The sequence below is a fragment of the Phoxinus phoxinus genome (genome assembly GCF_949152265.1).
Source record: "Phoxinus phoxinus genome assembly, chromosome: 20".
Taxonomy (NCBI): Eukaryota; Metazoa; Chordata; class Actinopteri; order Cypriniformes; family Leuciscidae; genus Phoxinus; species Phoxinus phoxinus.
The window spans coordinates 19,033,044-19,060,419 of NC_136895.1; the positions used below are offsets into that span (position 1 = coordinate 19,033,044).

At 37.6% G+C, this 27,376-nt stretch overlaps 1 protein-coding gene across 5 annotated transcripts in view; it reads left to right on the top strand.

The window, feature by feature from the left end:
- LOC306988510 (von Willebrand factor D and EGF domain-containing protein) overlaps positions 1 to 26,632 on the top strand; it is a 63,193-nt gene extending 36,561 nt beyond the window's left edge. For 4 of the 5 annotated variants that reach the window (XM_079593553.1, XM_079593554.1, XM_079593556.1 and 1 more), the window contains 16 exons: positions 3,514 to 3,764; positions 5,818 to 6,037; positions 9,575 to 9,712; positions 12,776 to 12,973; positions 16,481 to 16,648; positions 18,061 to 18,882; positions 19,934 to 20,029; positions 20,137 to 20,232; positions 20,647 to 20,742; positions 20,847 to 20,957; positions 22,516 to 22,611; positions 23,119 to 23,214; positions 24,152 to 24,247; positions 24,565 to 24,660; positions 25,996 to 26,093; positions 26,386 to 26,631. In XM_079593553.1, the coding sequence (XP_079449679.1) occupies positions 3,514 to 3,764; positions 5,818 to 6,037; positions 9,575 to 9,712; positions 12,776 to 12,973; positions 16,481 to 16,648; positions 18,061 to 18,882; positions 19,934 to 20,029; positions 20,137 to 20,232; positions 20,647 to 20,742; positions 20,847 to 20,957; positions 22,516 to 22,611; positions 23,119 to 23,214; positions 24,152 to 24,247; positions 24,565 to 24,660; positions 25,996 to 26,093; positions 26,386 to 26,406 (2,699 nt within the window). In that variant the 3' untranslated portion in view covers positions 26,407 to 26,631. Of the gene's footprint in view, positions 1 to 3,513; positions 3,765 to 5,817; positions 6,038 to 9,574; positions 9,713 to 12,775; positions 12,974 to 16,480; positions 16,649 to 18,060; positions 18,883 to 19,933; positions 20,030 to 20,136; positions 20,233 to 20,646; positions 20,743 to 20,846; positions 20,958 to 22,515; positions 22,612 to 23,118; positions 23,215 to 24,151; positions 24,248 to 24,564; positions 24,661 to 25,995; positions 26,094 to 26,385 lie in introns of all 5 variants that reach the window. The other variant, XM_079593555.1, reaches the window with a different exon arrangement.
- Positions 26,633 to 27,376: the final 744 nt, after the last annotated feature.

Sequence of the window (27,376 nt, forward strand, 5' to 3'; positions counted from 1 at the left end):
TTATTTTTAGTAATACTAATAATAATCATGGTTATTGTTATTATTATATAGCACAAACTCTCTTTTCTTCTAATATTACCACCACCACTAATAATAATAATAATCATTTATTATATAATATTAAATAATAGTATGTTATGTTATAATAAATTATATTACATTATACTTTTAATATTAGACATTTTAACATCTATTATTATTAATAAATAATCATATAAAATGTTATATATTATATCAATATTAAATATATTTCCTAATATATTTGTATCAATACTTATTATAGTAAAACTAATGATTATGGTTATTGTTGTTATTATTATATAGCATAAACTCTCTCTTCTTCTGATACTACTTCTACTACTATTACTAATAATATATTATTATTATTTATTACATAAAAATTATATATTGTATTAAATTACATTTTAATATTTGTTTATATTATTATTATTGTTATTATTATTATTATACAGCACAATCTCTCTTTTAATAATAATATAGTTTTCTGTTTTATAGCATTTGAGATTTAAGATTAAGATTAAGATTTATGAGCCTTTTTGAAAAAGACCAACCACTCAAGTCCTATTTAAGAGTAAATGTAAAGAGGGTTTACTCATATTTTATATAGCAAAACAATTACACACACACAAGCAACAAACAATCATGTTGCATTTGATTTCAGCAAAAACTCCCTCTTCTTTATCCACACATTCCAACTCCACACTCCTGTGTACAGCGAGAGCTGCCGGTAAACATCCGTCTGTTTGCCTGCACTGCAAATGAGGTCCGGACCGATGCTATCTGAAGACTCCACACACACACACACATACACCACACATTCAGCTTGAAGGAACATTACACCCATTCACCTCACACCCACTTATCTTCCTGATAGATATGTCCCTTGTGCTTCTGCCATGCCTTTTTTTCACCATTCTGTGGCAAAATTGAGAGTCCATTCATTCATGCAGACAAATTAAATTTAGACGAGATGATCATCAAGAAATGTAAATGTTAAGTGATTCAAATGAGCATTTGTACCGCAGCCGAAATGTTGCATAACTGAGGAAATTGCGAAAAATTGACGTCAGACCATTTTGAAACAATTAGCATGTGTTTTTGTTACATAGTTTACATAGTTTGCATGTTTGCATTTATAAAATGGCAACTGAATTTGATTATGTTATTATTATGCATTGGGTTTGTTTACCTTATGATGTCAGAACAGATTTATGGATCCATTTTGTTGTTAGTTGGCATTTCCCAGCCAGAAACACACAAACTCATATACATCATGCTGCTCGAGAATGAGATTTTGAATATGAGTGACATATTGCTGCAGAGAATGCTTTCATATTCCAAGATCAGGGTTGGTTTATTTTCTATGGTTCTGTTGTGGATAATTGAATGTCACTTAAGATGGATATTTTTGCTCCACGTTGCGATTTTTGTCAAGTTTCTCAAGAAACAAGTAGCGGGAAATAACCGTCGGAAACGAACGCATGGTGCTTTAAATCAGATTTTATCCCACAAATGTCATCATGCCAGATATTACAAGAACATATTTTCATTTTGTGCCTGTTTGTTCCATGTGAGACATTTCTCATTTTGCTGTCTAAAAAAAAACATGGCCAAAAAATATAATGTAATTTATTTAAAAATATATATTTTGATATGTTTCAATTAATATATATTTATAATACAAATTATTTGTATTTAACAATAAAAACATATGTAATACAATGTTTTTATTAATTAATAATAATATTTATATATGGTCTGTTACAGTTTGCAGTTTATGAATAGCTAATGATGATAATAAATGTTATTTTAGTTAAATACAATTATATTTACATTAATGAATAAAACCTTGCTAAATAGTACATACATTTAAAGGAGTCTATGACTGTAAAAGGCCATTCACACCAAGGAAGATGACTATAATGAAAACTATAACTATACATGTTTAATAGTACAGTAGTTCAATTCCATAAGACTAGTGATGTTTACACCACAACTATAACAGTAACAACAATCCCTTCAGAACTTTTTTTTTTTTCCAGCTGAAGAACAATAAAAACATTGATAGGTAAACAGAATCAATTTCCTCGCCACTGTTTTTTTTAAAGGTCCTGTTCTTCGTGATACCATTTTTTAAACTTTAGCTAGTGTGTAATGTTGCTGTTAGAGCATAAATAATACCTGTAAAATGATAAAGCTCAAAGTTCAATGCCAAGCGAGATATTTTATTTAACAGAAGTCCACTTTCAAAGCCTACAGCGAACGGCCGGTTTTGACTACATCCCTCTACTTCCTGCTTTAATGACGTCACTAGAACAGTTTTTTGACTAACCTCCGCAGACAGGAATACACAAAAAAGGGGGGCGTGGTCTTGTTGCGCTCCTACAGAGAAGAGGAAGAGTTGCGTTTGTAGAGTGTTTGTCGCCATGTGGTCGAGACGCCGTTATTTTCATCCCGGAGTCAAATCACCTTTGTTTGGCCATGTTAACAATAACACTGAGCGCATGCATCTCCACGTTACGGTAAGAGGCGTGACCTTTCCGGGCAACGTGCGCTAAGCTGCTGTCGAATCACAACACAGGAACCGCTGGCACAATCAGAACTCGTTACGTATTTCTGAAGGAGGGACTTCATAGAACAGGGAAGTCATCAGCCCGTTTTTAGGACCGTGAAAACAGCGGTATACGTACATTTTTTGAAAAATGTTTTTTTACACGCGAAACATGAACACATGTTATATTGCACACTGTAGACACAATCAAAGCTTTAAAAACACAGGAAAAACGGAACCTTTCCAACAAGTTTCCCGCCATCGCCAGCAGTTTTGATAATTTTCACAAAAAATTTAATGTCTACCAGAACATTTAGTTGGATGAATATAATGCAATTTATTTAATGAACAGAGCTTAAAAAAAATCATAATTTTTCATCAACACTTGAATGTTTCATTAACAAAAAAACATCGTTGTGAACAAAAAGCTGAGAAAATCGCGTTGGCTGGAAAAGAGTTAAAGAGCTTTTCGTTAGCTTAGCAACAAGCTAACATACAGCTACTGGAATCTTACCAAAGGCTTGTGGTCTTAAGGTTCACAACAAGGACAATAACAACAAAGTTTTAATAATCGTTCTAATTATTAGAATAGGAAATCCAAACCACAACTATAACAATAACGACAAAGGAATGATATTGTTGGAATCACTTTCAGAACGTTTTGTTTTTCAGCTGGTGAATGACAAGAACATTGACAGCCAATCAGAATCCATCCTGCTTGATAGAGCTCTACCTTTTAAAGCGGCAGTCGACAAAACTGCAGCGGATGCTTGTAATAAACCAAACTGTATCATATGTTGGCGTGGAAGTCTATACAGTTATCTTTATAGTTATCGTTCTTGGTGTGAACGGCCCTTATAAAATATCATCTGGCAACTGAAGATCAGCATTCGATTGCTTCACAGTATTCTTTCTTGAAATTCCCCCTCTCATTTCCGCAGCTAATCGTCCGCCGACCTTCCACAAGCCACGGGACGGCCTGCAGACCTTTGTAGGGGAGAATTTTGTGTACCAATTCACAGCCACGGACCCCGAGGGCTCGGCCCTACTCTTCCAGCTGGAGACGGGGCCCCCAGGGGCCTCAATTTCCCCGGCCGGGCTCCTCATCTGGAAAGTGCACGAGGAGGAAACGCACAGTTTTCAATTTACTGTGTCTGATGAGTGTGATGCCCGGAGCAGATTTACCGCGGAGGTGAGAGACATTGAGAGATTGATGCCTGACTGATTTTTATGTTTAGGACAGAAATGAATTTCTATGAAACATGACGAAAACTTTGTCTTTTATAACTAGTTTTGTAAATAATTATGTTAGTTTTGTAATAATGATCCAAGCCTCTTCTGGGATGTCTTAAAGGAACAGTTCTCATTAAAAAAAGGATGTTGTTCCAAAACTGTAAACTGTTATTTTGTTTCTAACAGATCTTTAAGTTGAAGTGGAGAACTGGATCAAAAAAAAAAAATATATTATATATCAATTATAATTATAAAAAAGTTATAATTATAAAATAAAGTGAATTAACAGGTAAATTCAAAACTAAAAGCAGCGACAATATTAACTTGACTACATTTTAGTAGTATAACAGTGTTGCATTTTCAGAAACAAGCTACTTTTTCTAATGAGTTGTAGTATTACAAAATGTTACATCTCTGCTTTTTTGTCATATTTTATTGTGTGAGTTGAAGCAATAATGGAATATGCTCTCCTAAACTGTTTCCTCCCTTATATAGCATTGGGAAATCTGATTCATTTTAGTGAATCAATTTGTTTGTCGCTTTGGATAAAAGTGTCTGCTAAATGTAAATGCCAAGCTTGTATTGCATATGATCTCATTCAAAGATAGGTCATTTATTCATTAAACGAATAATTGAAACAGGACTGGATTATGGTCCTGCTTTCATACTTTAAACGACGAGTGATTTGCTTAGATGACATTGGACAACTAAAATGGTGCATGGTGTACCATGGTAATACAGTAATATGAATATGAACCCTGAAGTTCCTTCTCATGTATATTCTATACTATATGAATATGGTAATCATTCAGTATCATTGTACTACTTTAATTTGAGTTGGTATTCAGAGTTCCCAGTATATCAAATGTCTTATCACGGCATAAGGACAGCAGCACTCAGCTACCCGGATTCTCCCGAGTCCTGTGTCACAGCAAGCCGGTGCAACGAAAGACAAACGTCCTCTCCATATCCTTTGAGGAGCCTAGACGGCTAACAAGCATCTGCTTCCTGCCTTCTAGCGCTTATTAAATACTGTCTGAGTTTGAGAGATGCAGTCGTTTGAGGACAGTAGAGAGAGAGAGAGAGAGAGAGAGAGAGAGAGAGACACTATGCAATTAGCAACACTGCTGAAAAAAAAGTTGAGTCAGCAAGCTGCTACTTACATATATATGTACTGTATATACCTTTTATATTTTTAAATATTACGTTTTTATATTATATACTGAATTGTAATTTTATCAATTATAAAATGAAGCTTCTATATTTATAGAGGTATATGTAATAGTACACAGTAATGGCATTTTTTTAAAATTGTATGTATGTGTACCATATGATACAAATCTCTCTCTCTCTCTCTCTCTCTCTCTATATATATATATATATATATATATATATACACACACACACACACACAAATACGTATACAATTCTAATTTGTAATTATTTGTGATTATTTAAATAATATTTAAATATTGATAATAATTAAAGGAACCGTATGTAAGAAATTAATTTTAATGAATCATAAAATGGCCCTGATATGTCAGTAGACATTAAGAAATCATGTTCATTTCAAATACTTATATCACTGACAACAGTAGTCCGGCCAGGATATTGTCATTTAAAAGTGAAGTTGCAGCCCTCAACTGATGTTGATGTTGTCATGTTGTGTTTTGGCCTGATGCGCCACCCTCCACCTATCTACCAATCATGAAGTCAGTAGTGTTTCGGCATCCGGGTTGCCAGCTCTGCTCTAGTCTTGCCATTGGATGCTCTTTGTAGCAGCCTACGTTCCTGCTGGATCCTGCAGCCTATCTGGCAACCTCGAGTCAGGGGGGAGGGGATACACCGCTCTACAGTAATTTGAAAGTGATTGCAGTACCAGTTTTGGCCACAATCTTACATATGGTTCCTTTAATGTTAACATTGAAAATAAATAAACTAAGTTATTGTGTTTTACTTTTATTTTGTATTTGCGTTACCTTACAGTTCTGTCCACGTTTCCATGGTTACAGGTGATAGTACGGCCATGCGGCTGCATGAATGGAGGGACGTGTGTGACTAACATCAAGTATCCAGCGGGCAGCGGCGATTACCTGTGCGTGTGCCCGGCGGGTTTCCATGGCGACCTGTGCCAGGATGAGCAGAACGAATGCGGCTCCAGTCCGTGTAGAGTCGGAGTCTGTGTAGATCTGGTCGACGGGTTCGAGTGCCAGTGTCCTACTGGACTCACAGGTATATCACAAATTACGTTCCATTATGTTAGATTATCTTTCCTTAACCGTCACATGGAACAATTAAGAGTTATGACTATGGATAACAATATCGCATTGATACCTCATCCTTGGATCAGTGTTTTGTATTTGTTAGTGTGTGCATTTTTTCGTATTGATTTACAAAGCAGGTCATCAAAATAGCACAAACTCCTGGCTCAGTTTCATTTGTGATCCAATTACAATATCGTATCTTGCCAACAAAAAAAACCCCGGCTCTATTAATGACCAGCGAGCTCATTTAGTTTCTCCAAGCTTGAAAGCAGCCGAATATATGTGGGTGAAAACAAAAGGCTCAAAAGCAACAAGCGCTCTTGCCAGGGAATTTCAGACAAACGCTGAACTGTTGATGTTTTCACACACTGTCTATTCTGAGGTTGGTGGTTGAAACCTCTTCACTGGCGATGTGTGAATTAGTGTTTTCTGGCTGAATGCAATGACTGCTGTTGCTTGAAGTTGAAATGAAAAGCTTTCCTGTCAGGACACAAGCTTTTTTTACCTTGGTGGGGTTTTTTTAAGGACGCACAGCGTATATCGAACCAGCTCAGAAGAGTTTGTCCATTTCCACTAATGGCAATGCATGCGTGAGATGAACCGACACTGCTGATTGGATGAAAGTTTGTGTTTTGCTGCTGCTCGTAACGCTTTGGGCCTTTGCAGATGGTTTGGACATTATTAAAGATCCCCTTCAAAAACACTTCTAAGAGAAGCCACAAACAACACAAATACAAATGAAAAAATGGACGAATGCCCAGCAGCTACTGAACCCACACAGAGGAAAGAGTATCTGTATGCTATTCTGCTACTGGGAATAGTAAACAGGCCAAAACACCGTGATGAATCGGTCCAGAAATGTTTTATCTTTGCTGAAAGCAGTGTTTGGTATGGACTCCTGATGTTTTAGCAGAGGATAGAAGTGGAGGAAATGATTGTCATTCTCTAGAAACAATGCTTCACCGCTTTTTTTTTTTCATTTGAATTTCAAATGTGCTTTATATTTGGTTAGCACCAAACCTCTGTATCTGAGAAGTGTGTTTGAACACATAAAGCTTAAGTAAGGAATAATTGACGACAGGCCGTTGAATTATTAGAAAAATAATGCACACCCGAGGTGGTAATGCGGTCACCACGCGAAGCGGAGTGGCCGTTACACCTCGGGTGTGCATTATTTTTCTAATAATTCAACGGCCTGAAGTCAATTATTCCGCTTATACTACAGTTACCACACCTCGAAATATTGTTCAGATGATGTATTTCAAGACGTTTGTAAAGTTGTTGTCATTAAAACGCTCTTGTATGTAGGACTAATTCCTTGCGCATCTAAACTGCATGCTCCGTTGCTAATTCCAAAACATCATTTTAGAGTTAGTAACGGAGGTCTGAGCCGCTGATAGCAGACTAAAGGCCACTTAATGCTGGACACACGTAACGACTAGAAACATTCTCTGACTGTGAATGCAGCAGATTTTAAACACCGCTGTGAACACAGACTGAACGCGCTGAACACGCGTGCATGCAGTATCAAATTACATTCATAACCGGCCTTACAGTAAGTGTGTCCCTGGCTTTATGCAGTTATTAATGCAGTTATGAGAGAGAAAGAAGCATTCGCGTCAATATTATTATTTATTTATTCAATTCGTTTTAATTAATTCGTTCATTCTTTTTTTTTCTATTAGTGACAGACTAGCCTAATAAATGAAACACAAAGCCCTTTTAACAAGTATAGGCCAATCAATAATTTTTTATTTGTTATATTATCTGCAGCAGGACTATCAATTTATTGAAATATTCTTTTTAATTTTCTATTGATTATATATAGGACTATATATACTTTATTTATTAAAATTAAACTGCATATTTCCATTGATTGTGAAGTTAGACATTGGAAATTGCAGATCGAGCGCATGGGGCTGCAGTTTTCTTGTTATGAATTGTATCCTATTTTCCGTTATTACAGTTGACTACGCGAAGTGATATGGAACTGTAATACGGTTAAGACCTGCCGGAACTACTTTAGCCGTGCGGTTCCCTGAATATAATTGCACACCTCAGAACGTTCGTCAACCAATCAGATTCAAGCATTCAACGGCCCTGTAGTATAACTTTGAATAACAGTTATCTGATAAAAATATATATTTTTCAGAGGTCTGAAGTTATCACTGACTCTAAATTATATTGTTATTCACAGTGACAATAATAAACAAACATATATACATGCATATGAATCAAGATATATTAGCCAACAAGTTAGTTACACTTTATGAAGAAAGAATATGATTGATGCAAAATTGACGTCACAATTATGGTGGTTGCTTGGCAGTTGCTATGCAGTCACTATATCATCATTTAAGATATTAAATAATCTGCGTTTTAAACACAGTATTGTCAGTTACATGTGTATTTGTGCCCCGCCAATGTAAATAGTTCCAAAGTCAAAGCAGAAATTGACATGTTTCTGAGCAACACACATTAGTGGTTCGGTCTTGAGCGAATCATTGTGTTTGTATGAATCGATTGAGTGAATGATTCAATTACTCATTGTTTAGTTTCTAAAAGAATCACGCTGCGTCCAAAATCGTGTACTAATCGTGTAATTTGAATTTACATTGTGACTGTTAAATGAGTACGCTCTATATTGTATGAATGTGTAGTATGAATGAAATTCAAACATACTACATCCGCCATGTTGTTATTGTCACATGACCTACCAGCGTCAGTTGTGTTGCTTCACCTCCATTCATAAATCCTCTCTCATGGCCTCATGGGATAGTAAAGTGTATATCAAATGTTCACTTCAGAATCTCGCCTGAATTAGTAGGTCATAAGGGTACCTTTTGCCCACAGCTTGTATTTGGACATACTACTCTGTTGGCGTTATGTTTTTCGCATATGGTAGGGAAGGTTTTTTTTTTTTCCGGACACGTAGTCAGTGTTTTGAACAGATTGTTAATGATTTAGTTCTAACCGCATTAAAGGTACGGTCACATTTACCATTTTTGCTGGCGAAATTCAATCATTCCAAAATTAATCCACGCTAATTTTTCATTAGGGCTAATGTATTCTGCACGCAGAATTTGCCCGGAATTTCGCGATTGTGACCACACCTTAAAATTTTGTTCATTAATCAGTGTTTTGAACTAATCTGTTGAATGAATAACTCTTAAATTCACTTGTCGCCACCTACTGGAGTAAAGATGTAACTTGCAGAAAGAGTCGCTGCAAAACCCACAACACTAATACAACGACGTACGGAGTCCCTAAAGGGACACATTGGCGGAAAAAATTTGAGATAGGAGGAACAAATATATTTCAAAGCCGTTACTTTCTCCCGCAAATGTTTTGAGATCCCCCAAGAACCTTGCGTACGCTCGCAAATGTTTTGCAAGGGAGTCTCTCATTTGCGAGAGAACCAAATGTCCCTTTTGGGACTCTGTACAGACGCATTTATTGCTAATAATAATTATAACAATAATATTGGTTTTCTGACTGTCCATAGGTGTCACATGTCAGGATGATGTGAATGAGTGTGTGAGAGGGCCATGTTTTCCTGGAGTCAGATGTATGAACGGATTCGGCTCTTTCAGGTGTGGCCCCTGCCCCCGGGGCCTGGAGGGAGATGGGATCTCCTGCAAAGGTAAGAACCTTAAATTTCTGCCTCTTGAGTCTACATCTGGAAAAAAGAGCAAGAACCAAGTTAAACAGTGCCAAACAAAATATGACCCCAGCTTTGTTGCACATACAAAAAGAGTTTTCCTGTCTTGTTTTACGTTCACCCACAGTGGCCAAAGCAGCACAATCCTGCAGTTCTACCCAGGGTTTACTTTATGGAACACAGGACTTTTCAATTCATAGCATCAATGTCTCAGCTTGAGTGCTTCCCTGTATAATATGCTATAATTGCCTTTAAATGCCAAACAGAAGTCGGAATAGTGTATTGCAATAAAATAACAGGTACATGTTTTGTTTCTATATTTTTATTAACTAATTTAAAACAAATATATAAATATAATATAAAAGATCATCTTTAAATGCATTTTATTTAAAACATTTTTAGTTAAGACTAAACATTTGTAATCACTAAAATAGCTAAGACATTCACAATACAAATCAGATATTGTAGAAGAAAAAAAAACTTAATTAAAAGACAACTTCTTGGTTTTTCAAATGCAAATATGTTTGAAATATGATTTATTTAAACAGTCCCTTAAAGGGATAGTTCACCCAAAAATGAAAATGTTGTCATAATTTACTCACCCGTATGTTATTCCAAACCTGTATGAGTTTATTACTTCTGTTGAACACAAAAGAAGATATTTATTCTGGTTTGGAACAACATGAGAGTGAGTAAATGATGACAGAATTTTAATTTTTGGGTGAACTATCCCTTTAAGTGACGTGCCTGTTTAAATACATGTGAAATGCATCATTTGTGTTTAATGTAGCACACATTCTAATCACTATTTAACATATATTCTAATATTTTAAACATATTTTCATTTGAAAAACAAAGAATTTGTCTTTTAATTAAGCTTTTTTCTTTTACAATATCTGATTTGTATTTAAGAACAGAAGTTTGGTTCACAATGACTGCCTGGCTTGAGGGTATTGTCCTCTAAAAGCGGGAAAGAGGAACAATACTACTTGACATTTTTTAAGTAATTAAATAAAAACGTTAATTTAAAATGCAATGTGTTTAACATGAATACAAACATATCAACTCGGACATCTACTGTTATTGAGTCTCGTAAACCTAGGGCCTTAAATCTCAGTGATTGTTTGGTTCTGTCTTACGAAAAGATACGATGTGCTTGTCTCTGCACTGCTGCTCAAGAGGCTTCTCACAGCTGGTTTCCATCTTCCTCCATGCGCTTTGACAAAATGCTCTGCAAATGTCTTTTGACTGTAATCTGCAAGCGATGAACCCTCGTTCACAGGAGCCCTGTGTTCACGTTTTCCCCCATCAGAGGGACAGCGATTTGATGACTTCTTCATCCTGGCCCGGGCCGCTATTACAAACACAATCTGTGTGGTTGCAGCATGCAGAAATACAACAGAGCAGAGAGAGCTGGATCTGCCGACCCGCTTTGATAATGACCAGCAGAACTGCGGGTGGGAGCGCAATACAATCCAGATGGCAAAAGATAGTTATCCACCCTGTGCACACACGGACACTGTGCCAGACTCTGCTCTTGTCCAGAGATAATTGGTAAAACATCTCCTCTGTAGTTTCCACGTGGAGAGAGAGAGATGGAGTGAATTTCTAACGTCTCAGGTGTGCCGCTTCTCTGACAATCCGAAGAGATGACAGCCTCAAAACTGAAACATATCCTTGAAAGAACACTTCAGAGCAGTAGAAATTGCTAGGTGGTTGTTGAATCAAGCCGGATACGGCACAAGATGTTCAACTTACAGGTATCAGTCTTGGAAAATGGGTAAAATAGGGCCAAAAAGATCTTCAGTCAAACATTTTTTTTTCATTCTCCAGTGGAAACCAAAGTGAAACTCAAACCACAAGGACTATGGTCATCCATCAGATACTATACGCAGAACATAATGTATTAGAAAACAAAAACTTGTTCATTGGGTTATAATTTTTCATACCCATGTGGTAACATTTGCAGTCTTTTCAAAGGTGAAGAAAGTTATTCTATTTTCCTGAACAACAATATGCACAATAACCTCACTATGGAAGCTTGTTTTTCTCAGAATTGCGAGATAAAAACTCACAATTGCGAGTTGTAAAGTCAAATTTAAAGGGGAAAAAACTTTTTTTCTCAGAATTCCAAGTTTATATCTCACAATCTAGACTTTATAACTCGCAATTCTGAGGAAAAAAAAAAATCTGAATTTTGAAATGTAAACTAGCAAATGCAAGTAAAAAAGTCGAGATAAATTGCAGTAATTGGAGGTAATCAGTAACATACATTAAGTTTAAGTTAAGAAATGTAACATTTAAGTAAGAAGAATTTGCAGATTTTTATTTTGTAATCATACATTTTTATTGCTCTTACCTTGAAATATTTTATAAAGCTAATTCATACAATTTAAAAATATAATGTGATCTCAATTTATATATTTTTAGTAGTGGAAACTTGGCTTGCTTTAACTAGCTAATTCAATAAATGCTTCTTTGCTAATTGGTGAATCTCAACATAACAGAAACTCTTCTAAACTAGCACAACAAAACATTAAACACTTCTAAATTTCCCACTTAACATTATCTGGCTCAAAAAAACATTATATAACACTTTTTATATATAACAATTTTAGCATTTACTCTCTCTTTTGAGTGAAATATATAGAAATAGAATAGAAATCCCAGCTCAGTTTCAGTTCAATTTAAGTTTGTCTAAATGAAAAGAAACAAGTTCATAGAACTCAAAACAATGAAACAATTCAACTTAAAATGTGTCAGTTTTGTGAACTCAAATGAAAAAGAAAGTTCTAAAAGTTAATTTGATGGAACAAATTTGTATAATTTGAGTTGGCCCTATACTCAAACCAATTCATTATTTTGAGCCTTAGGGTTTACAGTGCGCATCATGGGTCCAGTTATACAAAATTGTCCACAGTTTGCAAGATTAAAATGGGAGAAACATCTTGCTCCACTCTCTGTCCTTTATTCTATGCTTGTGGCATCAATAGCAAAAGCTGTCGAGTTAATTTTGAATCAGTCTCTCACTCTCTCTTTCGTCAGCACCAGCAAGATTGGTCACATCTCGTCCCATCACCTCTCAGGCTGTATCCTCATCCGCGGCTCCCGTGGTGCAGCCCATCAGCAAAATGGCCGCCCCCCTTCCTAAAACGACCTCCACTCACCTCTCGACAGAGTCCAACGAAGCTCCAAGCAAGTCCTCGGTCACCAAAGCTGCCACCAGCGCGAGTCAGAGAACTGGCAAGTAGTTGTTTCCATTGTTCTGTCTCTACATGTCCACAGATGGCCAGGAAACAAAACCGTGAGGGTTTCGTTTGGAGCCAAATCGCCCACTGCTGGTGTCATGACATTGCAGAAAACGATTCTTTGTCTTTCCCTGACGCGGCGTGATGTCCGTTCAATCCCCCTAGAGTCATTTCCTGTGCTGGTTTTTTTTTTGTGTGTTTGTGATGTTCCCAGGAAATGACTTTCCTCCAGCTGCTAAGCACAAAGCAAGACAAGCCCTGCTGGCATGCCTTTGTGCTCACACCTTTTACCCTCTTGTCTTGGTATAATGCCTGAAATTAGCGATTCTAATTAGCCATGCCGGGCATTCATGCTCTCTGTGAGACTCGACGGAGCAAGGTTAGGTAAAGGACGTCTCTCACTCACTATTTCGAAGAGTAATAGTCAAGAGGCACGTAGTCAAATCAGTTGCATAATCCTGTAGGAAAGGGAAATCACAAATGAGATCTCTTCAATATACTGTATAATCTTCTGCAATGAGATGGAAATTAGATTTTCGGTTAAGTCTTAAATCTTTTTTACATTCTAGAGGAGACACTCTAAAAATTGTTACTTGTGTCTTTTTCTCAGGAGAAAATCTACAACACGAGATGTAAACAATTGTCTCCATTTTCTCTCCATCCAATCTCATTGTTCTTTACGTGATAACTGAGATGTTAAAGAGATCTCCTGAGAGTTTTGGAAAAGATCTAATGTCTCAAATTGTGCTCACATATTGACATGATACCAGAGTCTGCAATCAATATGGTGTCGATATGAACTCCAACATGTCTCTGCAAATTCTTCTTAATCTAAAACTCTTGAGGAGACATATTTGAGATTGCAGAGTCTTTTAGCAGGAGGGGAAAAATACACAAACATAAACTAACATCTCGGAACCCCTCATTGCTGTCTGAAAGAAACAACTGAGATATTAAAGCGATCCCCTGAGCAAAAACACCTTAGTAATATTATTTTCTTGAGTATTTGGAAAGAGATCTCAAAAATGTCTCAAATTTCCATCACATTTGCCAACACACTGCAGTCTGCACTCAAGAGTAAAATATTTAAATATGAATTCTGACATTTCTCATCAAATTCTTGTTGGTTCCATTAACTCTTAAGGAGACACAACTGAGATTACTAGGGTCTTTTTCTCAGCAGAAAAATAAAAGAACCAGACGTAAACATAAGTCATCTGACTAAGGCAAAAAAAGTGTTAAATTATTTATGTTAAACCTGGTGTTTTGCATCGTTGTTATAAGACATATTTGACCTGAACATGATTGGGAGTGAGATTTACGATTGGAATTTGTGTATTTTCCTCATACAGACCTGTCAAAGACAAAGACACAAGAAATAGAGCACACAAGTCATAAGACCTATGTTTATAGCACTTTGTTGCAAATAGCTTAGGGGCCTGCTGGGACTGGCACAACAGCCCCCTGGAGGACATCAGTATGGGGAATGTAAATTGGCTTTATTGCTCTGCCCTCTCCTCATCTTCCCTCTCTTCTCCTTTTCACTCCCTCAGGTTATGTCCTCTGGGAGTAAAATGGAAAGATAGAAAGATGAGACCTCAACCTCAGAGACTGGACGGGGTTCCCAAGGGAATATTTGTTCTCTAACCAGCTTTGCAAAGACATCTTGACAGCTTTTGGTTTTTATTTTATTACCACACAATCATCTTTCTTCAAAAAATAGATGCAAAAAATTTATAGGGCTATAAAATTAACATGTATAACATCATTTTAAGATTTTCAGAATTTCATGAGAAATACTGAGATTTTTGATTGCAGACTTTGGTATCTTTGCAAATATTAGAACAGTTTGATAATGTTGACATTAAACACTAAACATTTGTTGACATTTTGACATTAAACATTTGAGATGACTGAAATTCTCAAAGAGAAAAATATGTGAACCAGAATTTATTAATAATGTGTTACCTTCTTAATCCCAATTGCAGTCTAAAAGAAACAATAGTGACATTCAATAGATCTCATTTAGGATTGTCCTTTTTTATGGAAAGGTGTGGATTGTCTATAATTAACCGATTTAGCATAACATTTCTCTCACTTTATGCAAAGTCCAATTTAATTTTACAAACTCAGAGGGTCAATGTAGATGGGGACCCCGTGTAATTGTTTGAAATTGCTGTCTGTATTTTAAAGGTTATTACCAATGTAGAAACATTCATTACTAGGATCCCAAAAGAGACTCTTACATTTCAGTTAATGTGTGCTACAAACCCGAAGGTTAAATTAGTTCTCAGGTACCCTGGTCGTCCTTTTGTATATACTAATTGAAAATGAAATTAGACAGTGTCCCCAATGGCCGTTTGTCCCCAGGCAGCACTCGAAGCAATTTGAACAATACGTCTCCTTGTCGATCCCTCGTTTGCACTTACCTTTCTTGTCTATGTCATAATTATTGCGAGGAAGGAAACAGAAGGATTGAGATTGAGGACAGGACAGGGGATTTGTAAAGTCCACAAAGATTTGCTATCCCATGAGTCATCTTTTCCGAAAGGTAGTTAAGGCCAGAGTTTGAGGAACGGGGACAAATAGCATACTCTGGAAAGACGCTATCATCCTTGGGAGCACCTCATCTCTTGCTAATACAGTCTTACCGGCTTGCAAATTGCCTGCCATCACACTTATGGAGGAAAATGAGATGGCAAGCAGAGGGGATACAAGCTGTCACCCCCTCGGCCAATAAATCCCGTCGTTGTCTAAGGGATTTGTGCTGACCTTGCAAAAATGGGACAAAAAGCCCGGGCAATAACCCTTGATATGTGTAATCACAGGGCCGATAAATCTATTTTTAATGGAAGACAGCTGCTAACTCTTTCATCTTTCTCTGCTCCGCTGGCAGAGGGCAGGCTTCTTGTTTTATTTGACATGGCACGTGAAGCTCGACAGAACAGGTGCATGCATCTGGGTGATTGTGAGCAAGATGAGGGCGTACTTATTCAATAAAATATGGTGATGTGACCCCCATATACTGCTGCAAAAATCATTTCCCTTGCGCTCCAAAAGTGCTCAGATGAGTCTTGTAGCCTCTATGTGGTGGAGTAAAAAGGATGCCAGTTTGTTTAGTGGTGTATGAAACTATGGGGTAACTTTTTGTCTCAGGAAATGAGGTAAAAATTTCAGGTTATTGCTTCACACCTTCTGACATCAGCACATCTTCCCTAGTGTGTGAGCGAGACCTCAATTTCCCTGCATAGCTAATCCTTAACCAATCTGTTGCGGTTGGGTAACCATTGTAGGATATGGAGGCCACGTGAGACTGTGAAACTGTTGGTAGGAGTTGAAGTAAAGGTGAAAGCACCAGAGGATCCAGAATCCAGAGGGGGTCTGACCCTATAAATTCTAAGATGCTAATGAGTAGGAGTAAAGGCTGACAGAACTTAATGTCCATGCATTCAAAATGTATGGTAAACCTAAAAAGCAACCATGTCATGTTTCTCCACTGCAGGTTTCCCCAACGGACTAAATATGACATTCAAGTGTGCAAGTAGGCCGTGTTTTCCAGGTGTTCAGTGCATTGACCTCCGGCCACCCTACACTGGCTATGTCTGCGGACGATGTCCACCAGGTTATCACGGCAATGGACGTACATGCACGAAACAATCAAAGCATAGCAGTAAGTACTTTTTGAAACATTGCTGTCAGGTCTTCAAATCAATGGAAAGCCTAAATGAGTCAACTGGATACATTTTTTTTAGTTGAATTATAATATATATAGCTCCTTTTATCAACACAAAACTGAACAATATAACTTTTTCAAAGTTGTTGCATCATCATGAATTCTTAAATTGCGTTTTAGCTTTGTTTAAAAAATTCATCTGTCACTGTTTTCCTCTTCAATCCATTCTTAATCCTCCTTGTTTCATCTCCCAAAAGCGCAGAGCTCCAGTAATTAGAGAAAAACATAACGAATAGGAAACAAGGCTGTCGTAATCCTCAGAACGCGACAGGTGCTTTGATACGGTTGATAACTAAGACCTGGAAACGTCTAATGCGGTTGATAACTAAGACCTGGAAACGTCTAATGCTCAGTCATGCACAGGCTGCGGCATGGTGGTTGCTGACCCACAATGTGTTTTTGGCTGACGGGAATAGGGAACAGAAAGAGACAGTAAGGAATTAGGAAAAGAATGTGTAAACTCATTTAGAGAGGGGATGAGGAGAGGAAAGACGGTAAATAAGTTTTTTTTTAACAGAGTAATAGTTTTAGTTCTCTTTTTATATTTAAAAAGCAAAACTACCAGACTGCATCTTATCCTTTCTTATCCCCGGAGTACAGTATGTTACATTTCACTCAGTGGAAATGTTGTTAGACTTCTTAATCTGTTCTTTTGCTAGAAAAATCCCTCGAATACATTTTCCTATGTTGCAGTATCGCAGCACGGCGGTAAAAGCGTTCAGAGCTGGGTAATGACTTTTAATGCATTTTCCTTGTGAATGGGCCACTGCTGGAATCATTCCTAATAGTGCCGTTATCAGAAGTGAATCCATGAGCAGCCACAGTGGGGACTAGAAAAGAAACAGCTTTATTCTGCTAATTCCCTCATTGTCGCCACATGCGGCCCAGATTCCTACACACTCAAAAACGGCAGTGCGTCTCTATTGTTAGCATTGCGTTTTGTTGTATTGTGTTTTTGTTCCTTGCTTGTGGATGGGGGACAGAATAAATCTTGTTGAGCGGCCAAAGCAACTATATGTTGTTTGTGAATAAATATACCAGCATCACCAAATGTTTTAAGCTAGTACTGAGCACTATTTCATCATAACTGCACTTCTGGTTGTCTCATTGTGAAAAATCTTCAAAGGGCTGTTCAAGATCTCCAGAGGATTTTGTGTGAATGATAACTGCAGAATACAGTCAATCTCTTCCTTTCATTTTGGTGTCCTTTTTTTGCTTGATAATGAGCCTTACCGTGCCTTGTTGTGGCTGACAAGTAAACTTTTTAAAGCTGAACTACAAGTATTTACTGTTCTTATGCTTGACAAGTTGCTTGCCATCTTGTGTAATAAGCTTGTCCTCTCATCTAGCACCCCGCTACTCACCGCAACTGACCCAAGCCAAGAACAACCTACCCCATGTCTCCAACAGTGTTCCCCATCTGCACCTCCCCGTCCTTCCATTCAGGCAACCTCAGAGACGCCTATCCTCACCAGTGAGGACCCCACACCATCAGGCCACCTCTCACATCCCCCTCCCGCCAACCTTTCCACCTGTTACAGGGAAAGGGGAGTTGGAGCTGATGGCGGGACGCACACCTACCTCAACCAACAGCAGGGATCGACTCCTCTCTCGCTCTCACAATCAACTGGAAGTTCTTCTAAGTCCAGAGGAGCGAGATGCTTCATTTAAATTCTCGGCACATGGATTTGTGGGCGTCACGCCCGGAAAAGTCACTTTACCTCACACTTCGAGGCATGTCGAGGCACTGAGGCAGCAATCCAGTCTGGCCACAATTACCCGATCTCGACCTTTGACACCTCCAGACAACCGGCAACCCCTAACAGCGGCCCTAACCTCCCTCTCCTTCTCCTTCTCGGAGACTGAGTTCTCCGCAGATGGAGGCCTTGGGGCTGGAATCCAAGACCCATACGAGACTCAACCACTGCCCCAGGAGAGCTTCACTTACCTTGGTGAACAAAGCAACACCCAATCTCTGGATAACCAACCAACTCTTCAGAACCGTAAACACCAAAGCAAGAGCAGAAATGTGGTTCTGTTAGAGGAGAGAAGCTTCACCTGTGCAGATGTCCCTTGCTTCCCAGGTGTCCACTGTGAGCTTGCAGGTGACGGGCAACCTAGATGTGGTCGGTGTCCTTTGGGCTACACTGGAGATGGTCGAATGTGCAGAGGTAATTTTAGATGTATAGATTACTTTTTTTGAGTTTGTCCTGTGAGCCCAACAATAGAGACTTATCAATCACATACATGGCTGGGCAAAAATGACCTACTTGCACTGTCAGAAGTGTATGAAAATATTGCACCTTTAGGTGTACAACATCACTAGATATTTGCCATATTCCTTATCCACCCCTAAAAAGCGCATATTAGTACCTTAAAGTAGTATATACCCTTAAAGATACTACTAGGGGTAAATAAGGTTGCTAGTCTGATCTGAACTACCAATATTTATACAGTAATTGCCAGTTTTATATGCAATAGGTCAGTGAACAAACTGTGGGCATGCCGTCTGAGGTCTAAACTACGGAAAAGTGTGCAACATGTCGAGTTTTAGACTGACAACTGACAGTAACTGCTGTAAACAATAAGCTCATTCCCCGGGCATGCTCTAGGCATGAGGAATAAATACATTCCTTGAGCTCCATCCCGTGGGTTCGTGAACCTGAGAAAATTAGGAGCACAGGGTGGAAGAATCACTAGAAACATGTTTGCTATTGTAACCCCATGATATAGCATTACTGATGAAATTTACTCAACAATGATTACTTATGCATTCATGGATTATTTTCAGGCACTGTTTTGAAGGTATGAATATGGTGTGAACATGCACAAAACAGTAGCAGGTGTCTTGGGTTGAGCGCTACAAAGCAGATGGCAGTGGATCTAGCTTTTTCATTAAACATGTGGTGAAAGTTACCCAACTATTCAAATCAGCCCTGTAGTTTTCAGAATGCTCGAAGGAAGAACTTAGGGTGAATCTTAAAAAGCAAGCATGGTAATTATCCACAAATATAACGGTGGCGTCACCTTCACTTTCACAACAACTCGCTTTAATTTAAAGTGAAAGGCACACATTTAAAATAGGTACAGTACATAAGGAATCTGTATATACTCTTGCTTCCTGTGCTTCAGGCCGCAGATGGAGGCAAATATGTGTTTGCGTGTTGATGGAGTGAATCTGACCATGTGTTATTTGTGTTTGCATGCCATTTGTGCCCTCAGCCGTGTGCAGACATGCCTGCGGTAGAAACATGGAGTGTGCGGCCCCCAACACATGTCGCTGCAAGAAGGGATACAGTGGCCCCAACTGCGAAACAGGTCACAAACACACAGGCACTTGTTTATAATATTGTGAATACGGTACGATCACACACGCCAACACTTGTATGGCAATTGCAGAATAATATCATTTTGGATTCTCACAGCTATCTGCAGTCCAGCCTGTCTGAACGGAGGAAAATGTGTCGCGCCTGATATATGCGATTGCATGTCAGGTTACCACGGAGAGACCTGTGATAGCGGTAAGTGCGCATATGTGTTCTTTCCTGTGTTGATGTATTTCATATTAAACAGAAAGTTCGGACAGGACATTTCAAAGGGCTCGTCTATGGCCGGCGACCTTTTGTTTATGAACCAGGATTGGCTATTGTTATTGCTAGTTGGCAGTCAGGTGCTATTTACAAATTTAGTAGGAGACATCTTTATTTGTATACACCTTTTGTGTTCAGGAAAAAGACTGAACGTTTTCAATTTATGTGGGTTAACTAGTGTGAAGTAGCATATCAATCTGCAAATATGTGCCGTTTGCCCTCCCCATAAAGAGGCAACTGTGCCAAATAATCTGTGCAGCCTTGATGAGTTATGTGTTAGCTGTTTGCTTTGTGTGAAATATGACTGTATTTTGTGTGCATTTGGTCGTATGAATATCCCTGCAGCTCTCTGCAGTTCGCCCTGCCTGTACGGAGGCACCTGCGTGGGTCGAGACACCTGCTCATGTCCCTATGGTTTCGTAGGGCCCAGATGTGAAACCAGTGAGTCCCGATAAATCATGTTTGCTTGGATTTCATGTGCATGTGGATGTTAAACATAAACTCTTACACCCCTAGTGGTCACATGAGGCATTGCATGTGTTTTGGTTTCAATTACACAGTGGTGTGCAACCGTCACTGTCAAAACGGAGGGAAGTGTGCATCACCGGATGAGTGCGAATGTCTGGCGGGGTGGACGGGACCATCGTGCGAGACAGGTGAGAGTGTGTGTGGTTGGCTCCCAGTGGGACCAATCTCTTCTCACTAAATCCATCATATGTGTGTGCGCTGCTTCCTGGTGGCATTTAGCTGTTGTAGAACCTCTATCTGTTCATTTTTCATTCCGTTTTGGCGGCTCAGAGAAAAATCCAGCCATTATTCCAGGCTGATGATGACTTCCTCTCGTCCACCTGAGAGGATCAATTACTAGCCGGCTCAGAGTAAAAAAAAAAATTTTTTGTTCACATTAATAACATTTTGCAAAAACCAATATACATCAACTCAGACTCTCCTAACAAAGCAAAAAGGTGAAGCAATATAAGGTTGGTATGTGTAGGTAAGTGCTTTAAGAACAACACGATCGTTACTTATTGGTGAATAAATGAATTGGCAATGTTTAAAAAGTTTACACTTACATCTCATATTTCATTATTATTTTTCTTAAAGGGTTAGTTCATTAAAAATGAAAATTATACCATAATCTACTCACCCTCATTCTTTCTACCAAACACAATTGGAGTTATATAAAAAAGTATCCTGGCTGTTCCAAGCTTTATAATGGGAGTGAATAGTGAGTAGAGATTTTGAAGCCCAAAAAAGTGCATCTATCCATCATAAAAGTAATCCATGCAGCTCCAGGGGGTTAATAAAGGCCTTCTGAGGAAAAGCAATGCGGTTTTGTAAGAAAAATATCCATATTTATAACTTTATAAACTATAATCACTGGCATTCGTATGGGAGTCTAGTTCTGGCGGAAGAGTGACCTCTGACCCGACGCATGACGTAGGATGTAGGAGTAGCGTAAGCTTAGGTGTATAGTAGATCCCTCTAAACATTTCCTCCGACATTTCTCTTTTAAAATTCTCGTTTTAGACTTCTAATTCATGACCAGTGTTTCGTTTTGCAACTATCCTCTGTGCTTCCGCGTTCGTCAATATGTCATACGTCAGGTCAGAGGTCACTCTTCCAGCCGTTAGCAGAAGAAGTTATAAATATGGATATTTTTCTTTCAAAAACGCATTGCTTTGCTACCATTCACTCCCATTGTAAAGCTTGGCCATTTTTTAATACAACTTTTTTTAATACAATTGTGTTTGGCTGAAAGAAGAAACATACACCTACAGTATGGCTTGAGGGCGATAAAATTATGGGATCATTTTTATTTTTGGGTGGACCATCCCTTTTAGCTTTATTTCAATTAACACATGTTTTATAGTAGTAGAACACTGACATATCGGTAAATATTAAAGGTTATAATTGTATAATGTTACATTCTACACCTAGCCTGGAACAAACTACTTAATAAACAATATTGTAGCATAGCATTTACAATTTAAATGCAATAATTTCAAAACGTTTTTAAAAGTGGAAGTGAATAACTTGCCTATTTGAATCATTAGTAGGTCCGTTTTAGTCTATTTGAAGACCTAAATCATAGTTTTTCAACAGCAGAGCTGTGATTTTGACCTCACAAACACTCACAATTGTGAGATTTGATCAGAAAACAACTGCCTGGGTTTCATTTCTGTTTGATTTAATAAATGTGTTTGTCTTTAGCTCTGTGTGACCCCGTGTGTCTCAACGGTGGAACCTGCGTACGGCCGAACTCCTGCACCTGTCAACCTGGTTTCTACGGGGCTCGGTGTCAAAACGGTTACCGCTTTTCTTTTTGAATCAACTTTCCTGATGCATTGCCTTATTTTTGAGAGCTTACAGAGGCCAGATATCAATTTCTTAATAGCGTAAGGGTGAAGCATGACTACTGCACTTTAAAACGATAAAATGGACCAGCCCTAAAAACCAATTGGATTCTATTGAAGTCTTTCACTCATGTCATAGCCTTAGATTCAGGATGTTTGATGTGTATACATCGATTCCTTCATGGCCGCTCCATGTGGTGAGGAATGATTTGCTTAATGGCTTGAAACAGTCGTCTGGAAAAGATGTTTTTGATAATAGGGAATGACTCTAATGTCTGGGTTGCTTCAAGTTTGGGTGAAATGTAGAAGCTTTTAGAGTGCGTTTTTATGGTCATGTCAGATTTGCTGTCGTTTATTTCACCTTACAGCTGTTCGATGTATCCATCATCTGTTCAAAGAACACGGGTCTGATATTAACTCATCAAATGTTGGACGTCTTACGCACTTCTCTCTTTTTCAGCCGTGTGCAGTCCAGCCTGCAAGAACGGCGGTCACTGTGTACGAAACAACATCTGCTCATGCGTGGAGGGATATTCGGGGATCCGCTGCGAGAAAAGTAAGTGATGTCTTCCTGACGTGTTTACGAAGGACTTCTATCCAAGCCGAGACTGGTAGGATCAGGCGTCGGGTCAGTTTCACATGTATAACCATAAACCAAGCTCCAATCATAAGCTTAAAGTTGTGTACAAATAACATCGAAGAACTGTTGGCAATTTCCTTATGTTGAGGTCAAGTGTAAAAGAAAATCTGAATATACTTCACACTATACTGTAAACGGCAAATTAATTTTTGTTTTTAAATACAGAGGGAATAAAGAAAACTTTAATAATAATAATAAGGTAAAGAATGAAATTTATTAGGTAAACTATTTTAAATAGAAAAATAGCTAATGATTAATTTATTAAGTCATTGATTTATAAAATATTATTTATATGAATAATTCTATTATTATTGCTGTTATAGTTATGGTATTATTATAAAAAAATATAGAATTGAAGAAATGTATAACTTGTTAATAACTTATAAATAATTTGAATAATAAAGCATTAAATAATGTTTTAAAGTATTATTTATAACAATAACTGTTATTATTTTATATAAAAATATGTTATTATTTTGTTATAAAACAATACAGTAAGTATTTATAATAAGACCCATTTCAAAAATCATAACTAATGAGTAATTGATTAATAATAAAACGTTAAAAAGTAATACTATTATTAATAATATAATCAAAACATATGTTCTTTAGTTACTTTTACATTACTTTTGTTAATTATTTAATACAATAATTAATATTTTTTATTTATTTTATTTCGTATTTTATTATTGCTGTCAGAGTTTAAATCAGTATTTCAGCCACATCTTGACCAATCAAACTCTAAATTATGGATTAGATTATCTGACTTCAAAAACCTGGATTTACCGGTACTTAATTTACCCTGTTGGTCTGAGTAAATCCAAAGCTTTACCTTATTCCCATTCCTCCACAGGTGTGTGTGAGCCAGTGTGTATGAACGGAGGGCGATGCGTCGGACCAGATGTGTGCGACTGCGCGTCGGGCTGGAGGGGAAAGAGATGTGATAAACGTGAGTGCTAAACCTAATCCTGAAAAAAACCTTGAAGCGACCTCCTTACCTCATGTTAACCAATGTTAAAGTGTGAAAAATCGCAGTTTACACACGAGACCCATGAGTCACTGCGGTGTCCTCTGACCCCAGTGACCCTAAGCACACGGTCCACTTTCCCAGATGATTTAATTGTGTCTTGAAACATAAACCTCTCAGATGCAATGTAATATTTAACAGGAATTAGAACAATTAGTTATACAACATAGAAATCTCACCTTGGATCATGTGTGCCACTGGATTGAGCCTGGTTTCTCTATTTGTTTCTGTTCCGCCAGCTGTTTGTCTGCAGAAGTGTTTAAACGGAGGTGAATGTGTGGGGCCGAACACCTGCCACTGTAGTCCCGGCTGGAGAGGGAGTCTCTGCCAAATCCGTAAGTGATTCCTATCCCAAATGTAATCGTTTCACCACAAACACACCGCGGTGAACCTCAAAAGACTCGCTCGAGTTCTCTGTAAAATAATCTCTTCTGCTCCTGTGCTCTGTGGTTGTTGATGATACGTTTGGTGATAAACAGACAAAATCATCTGTGTTGCGCAGGGAAGTAGGAAGGCGCAGAACGCGCTCTTGAAATGTTGCCATGTCCACTTATTATAAGCTCTTTTGGGCTTTGTTGTTTGGTTCTTAAAGCGATCAAGTTTATGGAGATATTAAAGTGGGTAGGTGTGGGTCACAATATCCTGGTCTTGGATTCATCTCGGGTTTATTATGGGCTTGTTCTTGTTCGTGTTTTTTTTCTAGCTGGATCTGGCAACAAAAATGAGTCAAAGTTCTGTACACACTACGTTGAATTTCTGTAAATGCCCTGGTGACTACCTGCATTCATTGAGTTATTTCGGTTGTAGAATACGGTTGTCAGTCTCGTGAATTACCGAACTGTGTGTGAACAGAATAGGTGAACTATCAATAGAATTAGGGTGTTTTTATTTGTGTGTTTTTTTCCACCAGAATGTGTTTGGATTCTTAAAACTACACTATTATATAAATGGTTAATATTAGTTTTCCCCACCCATACAGTCTTGATTAAATGTTACACATAAATTAATACAATTAATACAAGTTTTTATTATTAGTTATTATTAAATAAATGAAAATTCACCCCAAACATTTTTTTTCTATAAAAACATGCAATTAACAATTGATTTTAGCTCTAATTAACTCTTTCCCCGGCGTTGACGTAATTTTCCAGCTTTCCGTTTTTTCACTGTTTTACGGTAGGGGGCGCTATTATGTATCTTCTTAAAGAGGAAAAAATCTCCGGATGAAAACACAAGCAAAAAAAGGAGGACAAACAAGTGATAAAGGCATTGCTTATGCACGTTGTAGTCTTTTGGGAATTTTTTTTTTTTTTTTTTTTAAATGTTCCATGTTCAGATATTCATACAGCTAAATATTCTTGGGGCCATTAAATGTTTGTAAAAATTATCAAACAAGCTGGTGGGGAAAGAGAGTTAAAAAATAAATATATTTTTTTGGAAAAACATGCACTAAGGAATTATTTACAATCAGACCAGTATTGTTTACAACAAATATTGAATATATTGTTTTCTTTCCAGTATCATTTGTATGTTTTTCATTTCTGCCATCAAATGTGCATATTCCATAATTTTCCATGTACTAACTGTAAAAATGGACAATGTGACTGAATCAACCATCAAAAATGTATCAACAACTTACTTGATATAACTTGATAAACGTTTTGTTACAGCAATCTGTGAACAGAGGTGTTTGTATGGAAGCCGATGTGTCCGACCAAATGTGTGCGCTTGTAGGAGTGGCTTCATGGGAACTCTTTGCTCTAGAAAGGTAATTATAAGTAACTAAATACTTTTTTTTTTCTTTAGAAAAACATATATATACACTCTTAATAATAAAGTTTCCAAAAGGCAGTTTTGGTGGTTAGAAGAACCATTTGTGGATCCCCAAAGAACCATCAGAACCTTTTTCTTTCTTAGTGTGAAGGACATTTTAACAATTTAAATTAAATTATAAAGAAACTTTTGTGCAATGGAAAGGCTCCATTGATGTTTAAAGCTTTTCATGGAACCATATGCCAATAAATAACCTTTATTTTTAAGAGTTTCTAATTATTTTACAGCTTCCTGTCCAGAGAGGATGAGGAAATGACACGAGGTGTCATTGCTGCACTGAGGACACTGGGCCCATATTTTACTACTTATTAACCTGACAGGGTTACAATATCGTTTTCAATTTGTAAATATCATATCTGAAAATATTAATTTATGTACAAGGTATAATATAATGTTTTTTTCACGCTTTTCAAACGTTACTATATTTGTGAAAATGATTCCTGAAATAAATTAAGTGTATTTCACTAAACATTTTTTGGGGGCTCTTTTGACTTCTTTCTAACATCCACTCACATTTGTGCAATTCCGTTTAGTGACGCAGAAATGACACGCTTCACCTCTAAATGACCTTTTAATGCATTGCAGTTTAAAGTTAAGTTTGACAGAAAAATTATCTCTCTTGTTATTCAAGCAAAGGCACAGACAATTTAGCATCCTCCGCCATCCTTCCTCCGACTACGTGGCCTGAAACTCAGTTGCACTCTATTTCTCTGAGGACGTCCCCTTTAATGTGACTGGAATGTTAAAAAAACACGTAAACATGCTGTTTGTGTCACGCCTGGCGGAGCGTGCTGTGGCTGCAGTTTTACCGCAAATACAAACAGACATCTCGGTGACAACACAAACAAGCATCTGAACTAATTAACGGCCATTGATGGCGGCCATTAATGAGTCAGTCGCAGATAGTTCCTCTCATGCATAGCTAATAATCCAGCTGTTCGCATACGATTACCTGAGGTAAAAGAGACGGTAAATATTAAACAACTCGCTGTTGTTTAACGCTTTCAAAATGTGGTTTGAAAGGGTTACAAGGAGGCCGATTAGTGTTTGATTTATTGAGTGTGAATAACTAAAGCACAGACTACCATTCAAAAGTTGGGTGTATCTTTGAAAGACAATGTTTATTTCAGCAAGGATGCATTAAATTGCTCAAAAGATGCATTAAAACATTTAGAATGTTACAAAATACATATAAATGCTGTTCTTTGGATTACCGGT